At 34.6% G+C, this 11,989-nt stretch overlaps 1 protein-coding gene across 11 annotated transcripts in view; it reads right to left on the bottom strand.

Moving 5' to 3' along the window:
- Window positions 1–11,989, bottom strand: part of PHF3 (PHD finger protein 3) — a 61,704-nt gene that overhangs the window by 15,351 nt on the left and 34,364 nt on the right. For all 11 annotated transcript variants that reach the window (XM_068183728.1, XM_068183729.1, XM_068183737.1 and 8 more), the window contains 10 exons: window positions 11,686–11,863; window positions 10,007–10,157; window positions 9,725–9,881; window positions 8,581–8,697; window positions 6,394–6,525; window positions 5,835–5,967; window positions 5,154–5,346; window positions 3,453–3,600; window positions 2,239–2,328; window positions 863–1,058 (listed from right to left, as the gene is read on the bottom strand). In XM_068183728.1, the coding sequence (XP_068039829.1) occupies window positions 863–1,058; window positions 2,239–2,328; window positions 3,453–3,600; window positions 5,154–5,346; window positions 5,835–5,967; window positions 6,394–6,525; window positions 8,581–8,697; window positions 9,725–9,881; window positions 10,007–10,157; window positions 11,686–11,863 (1,495 nt within the window). The remainder of the gene's footprint in view (window positions 1–862; window positions 1,059–2,238; window positions 2,329–3,452; window positions 3,601–5,153; window positions 5,347–5,834; window positions 5,968–6,393; window positions 6,526–8,580; window positions 8,698–9,724; window positions 9,882–10,006; window positions 10,158–11,685; window positions 11,864–11,989) is intronic.

Below are 11,989 nucleotides of genomic sequence, written 5' to 3'. Positions count from 1 at the left end.
TACAACATGGTAACAGTGGTAGCAAAGTATGATAGGGGAAAAAAAAGTAAACAGAAACCTGTTTACTTTAAACTTTTGTTTAAAGTCTCCTCATCAATTTGTGTTAGACATACTTCTTCAAAGTATATACTGGAGCAAATTTCAAAAATGTTTCCCTCGTTCCAGAAAATGTACTGTGTTTCAAGGCATAATATTACCCATCTCTTCACTATCTATTTTATTCTCTATAATGGAAAAAAAAATGACTTGTAGCTCATTCTCTCTTAATTTTGGCCCTGACTATCTCAAAAAGAAAGATTATCTACAAATTTTAATAACCAAGATAAACTGATGCAAAGTAAATCAGGTGTACCACAGAACAACTGGGAGCCATTTCAGGACCTTTTCTTCCTTGTCAATCTATGTTTTAAACTTTCAATGTATTTTTTGTAAGAAACTTTAGAATACTTGAGAAAAGTGATTAGTACATTTCAAATAATGAAAAATACTATTTTAAATTGATAGTATCAATTTGGAACTTATGCCTTCTACCATAGTCCACTTGTGTGACTTAGTTTACTGACACTGAAACCTACAAAGCTTCCTCTGTTAGAGAAAGAAGGTAGTAGACATAAAACAAGGTGGTAAATACTAATCTTTTCATCTTTTAAGTATCACAATAATCTAAGAAGGGGAAATTAATTTCCTTGAAATTAATTAAGTTTCCTCTTTTCACAGAAACTAATATAATAATACAATGCAAAACTAATTACATATTTGAATAAAATAGCATTTTTTAATTTTAGTTCCTCTTATATTTCTGTTGCCAACTTCTTTAAGTAATGTTATGATAATAAAATTCCAAATTCCAAGCTGTACTTACCAGGCCCATCAAAAGGCACAAGGTGATGAGGGACTTTATCTGAGGAACCTAAAGGGATGAGGTACAAATCTTTCACTTGCTTCATATTATTGGCCGCTACACCATAACGTTTTCTGCTGCTGAAATAGGCGAACAACAATGCATAGGAGATCTGATCTTCTTCAGTTACTGGGGTAAAGCGAACCACGCAGATCTCCTGTTTACAGAATGAGAGGGGAAAAAGATGGTCAAGAAGATTTTTCTGTGAAATGTTTTATTTTACTGACTGCTCTTTATTTAAAAGAACGGTGCTGAAGGAGAAAAAGCTATGCCAAAATGGCAGAGAACAGAAGAGACAGAAGGAGCAGAAACATGGCCAAAAATAATTCAGAACTAGATAAAAGAAGTAGAAAGCATTCAATATGAAAAAATTAATTGAAGTACATGACAAAAGAGACAATATTTTAACAGTCAGCTAAATAAAAAGTTTTAGGGAAGCTTGCCAGATTTCAATGAATTATTCCACTCTCTACCCTTAACATTACTAGAAAGTTGTGTTTTGTAGTCTGCTGTGCCCAATACGTCCATTAACAATAGTGGAAGACCAGTATTTAGATCCCAGAATTATGCCCAAAGACTAGCTCAGGAGCTGATGCTGTTTGAACAGCCTGGAAGATTGGACAGAAGAGCCTCTGCAAAACTGAGACGGCACCTAAGCAAGCTGAAATAACAGGCTGAACTTTGTCAATGTCAGCAAAGTCCAAATGCAAAATGTTGCACTTTGAGCTGGAGTAACCCCATGCACCAGGACTGGATGGAGGACTGACTGGCTGAAAAACAGTTTGGCATAAAATGATGTGGGGATCCTGGCAGACAAGCCCAGTATGAACTGGTGATGCATCCATGCCAAAAAGCCCTATTGCTATCTGGGTGTCAGAATCAAAGCAGTCAGCACACCAAGGGAAATGGTATTTCTTTCTATCCAGCACCTGTGAGACACCACCTGGAAAGGACTTTAAAGTTTTGGGCTCCCCAGCACAAGGACAGCTGGCACACAGTGAGACAAGTCTGGCAAAGAGCCACTGAGATGGTTTTGCACAATGTAACACTACTGAAAATGAAACAGTAACATTTGAGAGGTGAAGTGGTATCCAAACATTCCTGAGTTACTGTGTCAAATGAAGACACGTATTCTCAAACAGCAGGTGACAGTTTAAGGTCAGGTAGGAAGAAAAAATAAATGACAGCAGGTGCCACCCATCCCATTCAACATAACCATAACATATTCCTGAAGTTCACATATTTTGCAAATGTTTCAGAGAGAAAAAAAAACAAGTATCTTTAAAATTACTAAGATGCATATTAAACAGAAAGTTTTTACTAGGCAAAATTCTTACCTTGGTCCCTGAAGCTTTGATTTTTTCTACATAATCCCAGACAGTGTGGGGAGATATCCTGCCACCTACTTGAATACTATCAGGTAAATCCTATGAGAAAGGACAACAGAAATGTGAATCCAAATAAATCTTGTGGCACGTCCTTCATCCACTATCTGTTTCATAAAATTCAAAACATACTTAGTTCTTTTATTTCTTAAATTGTAATTTAAAAATATCAGTAGAAGTTACAACAGAATAAAAAATTAAATTTTGGACATTTTAGATTTTCAGTGCAGAGTTAATGAAACGTAATAAATTAGTTATCATTCAATATTGTTCATCTATACCTTGCCAAAACTATCCTTTCTGGCAACATTAACCGCAAACATAACTACTGTGCTCTGGGAACACTCAAGCTATCCCTCACATCACACCACAATGAGAGTTCCACACCTATGTTTACCTATGAAACTTTAAAATCTTCACCTATGAATTTTCAAAATCTTCATCATGAGGGGAAAACATAACCTATATGTGCATATATATAAAGATGTAAATTCTTGAATACTACTGAGTTCACTGTTCCCAAGCAAAATAAACAGACTTTCAGAAAAATAATTTTTTTGAAATAAAGTGGAAGAGTTTTGAAAAGCGTTATCATACACATATAACAATCCGTTAGTATTAAGGATTACTGCATGGCCTGCACTTCCCTGAAGATCTACAGCAAAGTGAAGACAATCTTATTAACAGAAGCCCTAAGTTATTTTAATTAGAAAGCTCATGCATCCTATGTAGCTATCAAGAAGGAAAATTGTGCCTTATAAGCTCTCTGATCTTTATTTTGTGACATGAAGACAACTATTACAAGCAGTTACATGCTTTTCCAGTCTCTCAGACACAGAAGAGAACTTTACATAAACTTTTTTTCAGGGACAATTGAGTCACAATGCAAGGTTAGAACCAGAATTGCCACCAGATAGGCAAAAAAACCCAAAAAACTGTTACGCAGGTTTCTGTTATAGATGGGAAGGTGAACCAGAGGTTCACGTAATGAATAATGCTTGACTTACAAATATAGACCTTAACCTATGTCCTCCCACAAATACTTCATTCAGTACAATGATCATGCCTCACTGTCTTCCATTATTATACTAATATTAGCCTACAAGGTAAATAAGTTGGTAAAATTAATAAATGAATTGTTCATTGTTTTCAATAAATATAAATACCTCTGTTAAATACTCAAAGGAGCCAGAAACTGGATAAGCCTTAATAACAAATTTTGCTACTGAAGGCATATTGATAAAGCCCTTCCAGATGAAATTCAGGCGTGCTAGAAACAGACTTTCACATTCCACAGTACCAGGAGTTTCTGACCTAAAAAAAGTACAAACAAAAAACCCACTCAGTTTACAACATGATATATCATGCAAGACAGTGTAAATCCTAATTTTTCTTTATCGCAGAAATGTAGTATTATCAAGAATTTTCTTTTCCAGTCAAACATACTGAAGGGTGAACAAAAAAAGACAGGCAGACAACCATGTTTCTTCCAGTAGAGTAGTTCCATCGTACAGGAATAGTGAGATGAGCAGCACATTAGTTCACTACTCAATATTTTTTTTAAAACAGAGACGTTGTTTAGTCTGAGAGTTATCGGATTCTATAGTGAAGAGGACACAAATGCATACAGGTGCTACAGAGCCAGAAAGATGTTCCCCTGCCACAGGTAAAACATGACAACACACTGCCTGCTGGCCTATACTTTTGTGCCACCACTGTCTGTCCACCACTTGAATGCCTGTGTCACCCTACTCTCTCCTTGTACCACAAGCTGGCTCCTCATGTCTTCTCAGCTGTGCATCACTTCCACACCTTCTGTGTCTCCTAATTCCACCTGTAAAAAACTGCTTTTCTTGCCTTTGAAAAAAAGCCTCAGTTTTGTCAACAAAGCACCTGAAAAAATTAATGGGATGACTTAATTTCACAGGAGAATGTTTCTCAACCTGAGAGCTTCCTTATGAAAAATATTACACATTTCAACATTTCCCAACTTGCTGCTATCAAAATATTCTAGGCATGCTATTAGCAGTTTTAACTGCCCAGTAATACCAGATGTTGTGCTGTTACAGTAACACTGTAACCTATGTTTATTTCTGTCTGCACTGGAAATTACCTTGAACTTGCTGTAAGCTATTCAAAAACCAAAGTTCACTATCCTTGGTAAAAGATCACACTGTCCTGATAAAGACAAAATTTCAGCATGAACTCTGGTCAATTCTAAATAATTGTGAGTTGATGTTTTTCTTGAAAAGCCTCCCTCATACCAGAAAGAAATAGCTTCATAAACTGCAATTTCCTATTTAGTGAGTAGCAGAGTGCGGAAGAAAAAGAGAGAGCTGACAGCAAATACTGCAAAACATCAAACAAGCTGCTGTTACCTGCCATTTCTAGAAAAGTACTACTTTGGAATTTGAAACTAGCCTGATTTATCAGTATAAATGCTCTGTTTTGAGCAATATCAAATTCCCTGAATTTATATATACACATATACAAAGACACACTTATTTAAATGCAGCACTATATATACACTACATGCCTTAACAGCAAAAGACAATATGAAATTTATATACTGATTTTTTGTAATATGAACTCTTTTCAAACCTTGCTGCACCAGAAAACATTGGCTTTTCAGGAAAAGTAAACTATGTGGTAATTAGAAGTTTGCAATCACAACAATATATGTAGTATTATGTATATAAATGAATAGCATTTACTCCAGCAGAGAACTCCACTCTAACAATGTGTACGAGTTCAAGTACTCAAATAGACAAATGAAATGCCATTAAAAAAGTAGCTTTAGACATAATAGCTTAATAAGATTAATAATGTCTTTCATTTAAAAATACTGTTTCTACAGCTTATATTACTTTGGGAGAGGTGTGAATGACTTTGATGAGTCTTGCTTATCATCTTCTAGTAATTCTGAAGCTAAAATACTTGACGTGGAGGAGAGTGCGTCTGCAATGCTCTCTGCTTCATTGTCGGACTGCTTCCGTGCAACCCCAACAGATACCTTCACCTTCTTCCCCGACAGATCATCAGTAGGTGGTGCCATTCGGCCTGCAGAAAAGGAAGCGCAAGGTGTTTCATTTTTTATTAAAGAAACAAAAAGAGGACTTCCTCTGAACACAAGGAAGAGACACAAAAAATACTACATATTGCCATTGAAGTGAGATAGGCTACATATTTTACATAAATTTATACGCTGTATAAATTAATATATTGTATATGTTTATTCCACGCTAAACATTATTTTGCCACTGCAATGGCATAGGATAAAGAAAAGAGCAATCAACAGTAGGACGTACATCCACCATAGGGACTGGACTCTCTGAAGCTGTTTTTTTAAAAGAAGTTAAGTTTATGCCAATAGACTATGCTTTCAATAGTCTCTTTTGAAAATTATGAAGTAAAACATTCCTTCCCCAACTTCATCAGCAAACTAAGTAAAAACCCAGATTTATTTCAATTCTTGAGGTATATTGATATTTATGAGTGAAAATTAAAGAAGTGTGATCTATTTATTTTCCTGTGCTTTCCCAAATTACCTATGCAGATTTTGCAGTTTAGATCAAAGAGATGATTTTTATGTTGACTTGTGGTATCCGGAGATGCAGATTCATTTATTTCTTTATCCTTTTCAGCTTCTTCTGACTTCTCAAACAACTTCATATTAGGTTCCTAAGAAAAGTCAAACACATTTCAGTTAGGCTTTTTTAATCCCTCTGTTAATATTCCTAATATTGTTTAAAAGTTTTATGGCGTTTTCCTCCCTTCAGACATAAGCTCTTCCTTCAGCTGCATAGCCTAAAATTCTATCAAAAAAATCTTCAAATTTATTACAATAACTAATTGGTGTACTCAAATATATTCAGGTACCGTTTAGAATATTTTCTAATTTCTACTACTGCCAGAATTCATCATACAGTCACAAACACAACACAGAAGGAAAGAAACCAACAAAATCACCAGGCCAAGAAGTCAGTAAAGATATGAGAAAAACTAACAGATAATTATAGACTTGAACAACAGAATCATAAACAAAAGACCTCACAACCATATTGCCTATGAACTAAACACACTGTAGTGCCATGCTTTCTTTTCTACCTGAATTTCCATTACTTCCTCTTGTTCTTTCATTGGTGTCTCACTCTCAATTTCTATTTCTCCTTTGTGAGTAATTTTTGTGATAGGTCTTCTTTCAACCTCCCTCTGCTCTTTCTCAATCATTTCAATTGTCTGTGAAAACAAGTAGTTATGTGTAATTATTCCCATACAGTAAAATTTGGAAATCCAGAAATATAAGAGATAACAGTACTGCAATTAGGAAACCCCCTGGGAAGAAAAGTAATATATTCTTATTTTGCAAGTGTCAAGTAGTTTCATACAGCAAAAAGAGAAGTAGCCTAACTTCTCCTACAGTGTAGCAGCAAGTACTTACCAGGCATGCATTTAAATAAACTATAAAGTAAACCTTCAACACTGAATTAAAATACCGGTAATTCTGATTTCCCAAGAACTAAAGAAAAAAATACATCCATTATTTTTCCATAATAATAGGAACCATGTAGGATATAAATATATGTAAATTTGTATCACTTTTCAACATTTTGTTTTTTAGTACATAAAACTAATGCTTCACCTGAAGAAAAAACTTAAAAGATATTTTTAAAAGTAATGGAGTTGCTAATTCAAATAGCACTGCTGCTTTGCTAAAAATAAAATATAAACCATTATATCGCTGTCTTGCTTACATTTTATTGCTGTCTTGCAATAAAATAACATATAAACCATTATTTCTAATATTGCCACTTAAAGCACATTTCCATTTCTTACACCAGGAAGGGGTTGTGTTGGCTATGCCAAATATCTCAAGCCTAATTTACTAAGGAAACAAGAATTCTGTGATTGCTTTATCTGTCTGAAAAATACCAACATACTTATAAACATCCTGGGGAAATAAAAAAAAAATTATTAAGTAGCAGTCTCAATGCCTTGCTTAAATAGTAACATGAAAAATACTGTCAAGTGATACATCACTATTTATTTTACATGTTTCTAGAAATTTTGAAGCATTTCTCTGAAATAATTGGGACCCCTCAGCAATTTTTTGAGCAGCATACACTTTTTTGGGAAGATATTTCTCGTAGCAGTGGAATTTTATTTTGCATGGTCTGTTTTCAGAATTTCACTGATGTTTATAAAAATAAATGTAAAAGAGTTCCACTACAAAATATGGGCTTTGGATAGATACAGAATAAACAAACTTTCCATTCTTTCTAGGCCCTTGAAACAAGATAATCAACAAGTGTTTTTCCACAGAAAGCAGCAAAAAGTTATCATGATTCATAAACAGGTCTAGCCACAATATGCAATGACAAGGAAAAAACACAGGAATAACTACTATTGCAAAGCACACTGCAGTCTCTAAAACAGCATCCCCCTCTACTAAATTAGTTATTACCAAACATTCATTCTGAGTACACAGATGAATTTACACTACCCAAACATCGTGCTTTTAAGTTTTATAATGTGGAATATAAATCCCAAAGATCCTATCAACATAAATCCAGATTTTGTAAACTAGAAAATTTTAATGGCCATTTCTAAGCAGCTGCAGTTATCGTCAGACTAAATACCCAATAAATGGAGCAATGTCTAACAAAAAGGAATTTTCTATAAAAATACAGATCCTCTTATTCCTGTTCCTCCTTCTAAACTCTCAGCAAAGTACATAGAGTGACTTTCTGTTTCGAAAAGTCATGCTTAAGCTAACCTAGTAAACTTCTTGGGTTGCTTTTGCTGCCTGTTTTTTTTTTGTTCATTGTCCCTTTAGGCTGCTTTTCCGACTGGTAGATCAGGTTTTCAGCTCTGGATTTACTTCTTGGGGACTGCTTTGTAACGCTTCAGCAGTAAGTTAGAAACAACACCAGTTTGTTCTGGTTTGGTTTGTTCAATATCTCTTTCTCCCTCTTTAAGAAACTGGTGTTTATAAAGCTCCAGCAGCAGCTTTAAAATCTTGTGGAAAATAAGGACAAAGAAGCCTTCCCTGAGACAGAAAGAAGAGCCAGTTTCAAGGCAAAGGAAAGTGCATGGTTGCCTCCCCTCAGAAACTGACTACACTCCTTTCACTTCTGTCCTAACATCTTTGGGTTTTGAGTACTAAATTAATTACAGAGATCCTCCTGCTTGGTTGCAACACCCATTCTGCTCTTTCTGCATATACATAACCTGCAAACAGAAGTTATACATGCTTAGGCTGTCAAATAAACAATGTAAGTTGACAAATCTCACATGTCTGTTTTCTCTCTGTCTCCATGCAGCCAGTTCTTTGGAAGCCAGTTCTTCTGGGCTCATTTTTATTAAATGATCTGGAGTAACCTCTCCTTTCAGTACTTTCTTAAATAGTATCTAGAAGAAAGAAGAAAAGCAACTGTTGCTATCAAGACAAAAATAGCTTACAGCAGGAAATAAATTGGAGAAGTAACATACAACATGCTCAGTACAGCTAAATGGAGTGTGCTGGTTTGTAATTATTTCCACTCCAGGAAGCAGTACTAGATTTTATAACATAAAAAGCTTCATTCTAGAGCTCCATTTATTCTACATAACAATGTATCTACACATACCCTTAATGACTAAAGATATAATTAACTCCTGTTTCAAAGGAGAAGGAGTTTATGCCCACTGCAGCAGTAACTCGGAAAGTTCACTGGTTTTGTTTTTAAAGGTGCAAATCCTCTGCATTACACAACACAGAGAAGAAGCTATCTAAGAGTATATCTATGCTTCTTGACTAATTGAAGTCCTAGGGTAAAAAAAAGACAACCAGCTACTTTAGCAGTATGAGCAAAGAGCAAACAGAACTAAACTGTAAGTTAAGTTAAGACAGAAGTTCTTACAATTGGCTAACTGTAATGGCAAAATACTATAAACAAAGTGACTTGATCAGAATAACTGATAAAGGACAAAAGACAAAAACTGAGGAGGTATGATGTTAAATACTGGGCTCATAGAAAGCAGAATAGAGAGTGAAGACCAAGCTTGAGAAATCTGGGTATTAAAAAGCACAGTAAGGAAATTCTGGACAGAAAAACAGTAGGTGTAGTAAACAGCAAAGAATGATGGGAGGGACAGGAATATTTAAATAACGGTAAAGGGAAACACAAACTAGGCAGGCTATATCTACTACAGTTTGAAACCAAACAAAAAACTGTACACTGGGAACAAGTAGTTGGAGAAATAATGATGGGGAAGAACACAGAGGACACTCAGTGCCCAAAGAACAACCAACATCAAAAAACAAAGGAAACCTAAAAAACCCCCCAAACTGGTTAAACTGCAGAAGAATTGATAATGTTCCTAGATTGAAGACCGTTACTTTAATCTACAGCAAATCAAGGATTTCTGCAAAGATCAACGGACAAATCACACATACATTATTTTTAGGGTCTTTAAGATTGAACATTAAACTTCTGTATTTGTTCTTATACTTCGCATCAGTGTCTCGAAAAAAAGAAAACAGCTCTCTTTCAATCCTTGTGGCAACTTTTGCTGCTCTCTCCTCAGGAATCTTTAAACTGGAGTCTGTCAATCTATAAGAGAATGCAATGGCAAAAATTATAAAATGCATCCAAATAATGAACAGTTTTTCCTCCGCCTTCCAAAGGAAAATATTTATAAATACAAATTAGTAATTTCATTTTTAATGTATCTTTACCTTTTCATAAGAATTTCCTTAAGAGATTGCTTAACGCTTTGTCTTATCTGATCAGCAGAAGGCTTGGAAGCTGGCACAGTTGGCAGGTGTGTTGCACTAATGGATCCTTTCTCATTTTTCTTTTTCTTAATTTCTTGTTTCTCATGCACACCTATCAAAACACAGTTAAAAACTGTAAAATACTCAAGTAGGTTTATTAATAAACTTTTGCTGCCGACGGAATTCATTTAATGAAATTTTATTTTTAAACTGCTAAGAATTGATCCTCAAGAGAAGGACTGGACCCCTAGGAAGGATGGTTTGTGTTTGGTTGGGTTTTTTTTTTTTTTTAACTTTGGTTTGGATTTTATATTACTTAGATTAATTCAGAACAAAAACTTCCTTAGCAGAAACAGGCAGTTTGCCCTTTGATTTGCAGTATTTTCTTCTACACCATATTAAGATGACCAGTGCTCATTAGCTTGATCTTAGTGTATGATTTTTGACTCTAAATTTTTATAACAGCATAAATTCATTTTTCAATGAAGAAACTGAGAAATAATATACTATGAAGCCCACATAAGCATAAGCTTTACTTTAAAATACCATTTTACATTAAACTTAGCATTTCTGCATCTGTTAGCCATCAAAATTATTTCAACTATAATAACTCATCTTCTGATTCAGGTAACACTCAAGGTTATTATAAGGTTTGTGTCATAAATAATTCAAACAATGGGTAAATTTAATCAAACTAAAATCATTAAAGAAAAATTACTAATTTTCAGAGAGTCAACAGAAAGCTCATTTGTGTCAGCATGTGAACATGTCACTCATTTTAAGCAGCACCCTTCAATTTAGGGAAGAAGTGGGAAGTAATATAATTTTTTTCATTTTATAGTCAGAAAAAAAAGAACAAATTGAAGACTGATAAAAATTTCTAGAATGCATCACACTGGCAAAAGACCAGAAGAGCTAAGTTATGTATTTTTAGACAAAAATTCAAAGCTTGAGTTTCAGAGTAAAAGACACAGTTCTCACACAAAATCTCACTAGCTTTGCTGCTGAGATTTCAGTCCCAAATAACAACAACTTCACATTATAACAACCTTAGAAGAAAAATGCTTCCTGGAAGGGAGCTGGGGAAAGGAAAGGTTGCTGGAAGGGTAAATATGTCCCTTCAACCTTTCAAATAAAGTTTAGATGAAAATCTGATGACTCACCAAGTAATATAATGTTCCCCTCTGAAAAGAGTTGACAAAATTGTCAATTTGTTAATTATTACCAAAAGACATCAGTAAGTCAAAATATAATTTATACAGCAATTAAACCAGTTTTATGCATACAAAGCATTTAATAGTATTTTCTGAAAGAGTATTTCAAAGTCGCATACAATGTAAAATAAAGTTTAACCCAGAGATGTCTGTGTACTTTTTCTCCCACTTTTGATTATAAGAGCATCTTCTACTATTGAAACAGGAAACATACATCTGCCTAGGACACATCAACCTACTAAATAAAACTGAAAACAAAATGAGAAATAAAGATCATAAATGTTATGGAAACAAACAGCTCTTCAGATCCTCATCACATCCACTATGGAACATGATTTAAAAAACTGATACTATAAAGAAAGGTATAATCCTTCTCTATACACAGATGTGAATTGCAGCATGGAGGACATCCCCAAACCTTGGTACCTGATTTTGTGGACCTTTCCACTGTACTAAGGGATTCTTTACTTATTTTTTCATTTTTATCTTCAGGGGACCGCCGAGGAATTGGAGCAGTTTGCGATCCCTTCCGAGCAGGAACATGCTGCCCTTTTTTAGTATCTGAGTCTCTGGATTCTGGTAAATTCTTCCCATCCCCAGATTCCTGAAAGAAACATTTACACATGTTAGCATGCTACTGAATGCTACAATCAACTTCTATGTAATTACCACATATTTTCCCCATTTTTTCCTCTTTACACTGTACAATGTATCCCCTGGATGTATGTGT

Source organism: Anomalospiza imberbis, chromosome 3, assembly GCF_031753505.1.
Source record: "Anomalospiza imberbis isolate Cuckoo-Finch-1a 21T00152 chromosome 3, ASM3175350v1, whole genome shotgun sequence".
In the NCBI taxonomy this organism is placed as follows: Eukaryota; Metazoa; Chordata; class Aves; order Passeriformes; family Viduidae; genus Anomalospiza; species Anomalospiza imberbis.
Note: the sequence above shows the minus strand (reverse complement) of the source record. Positions and strands in the feature narration are given on the sequence as shown.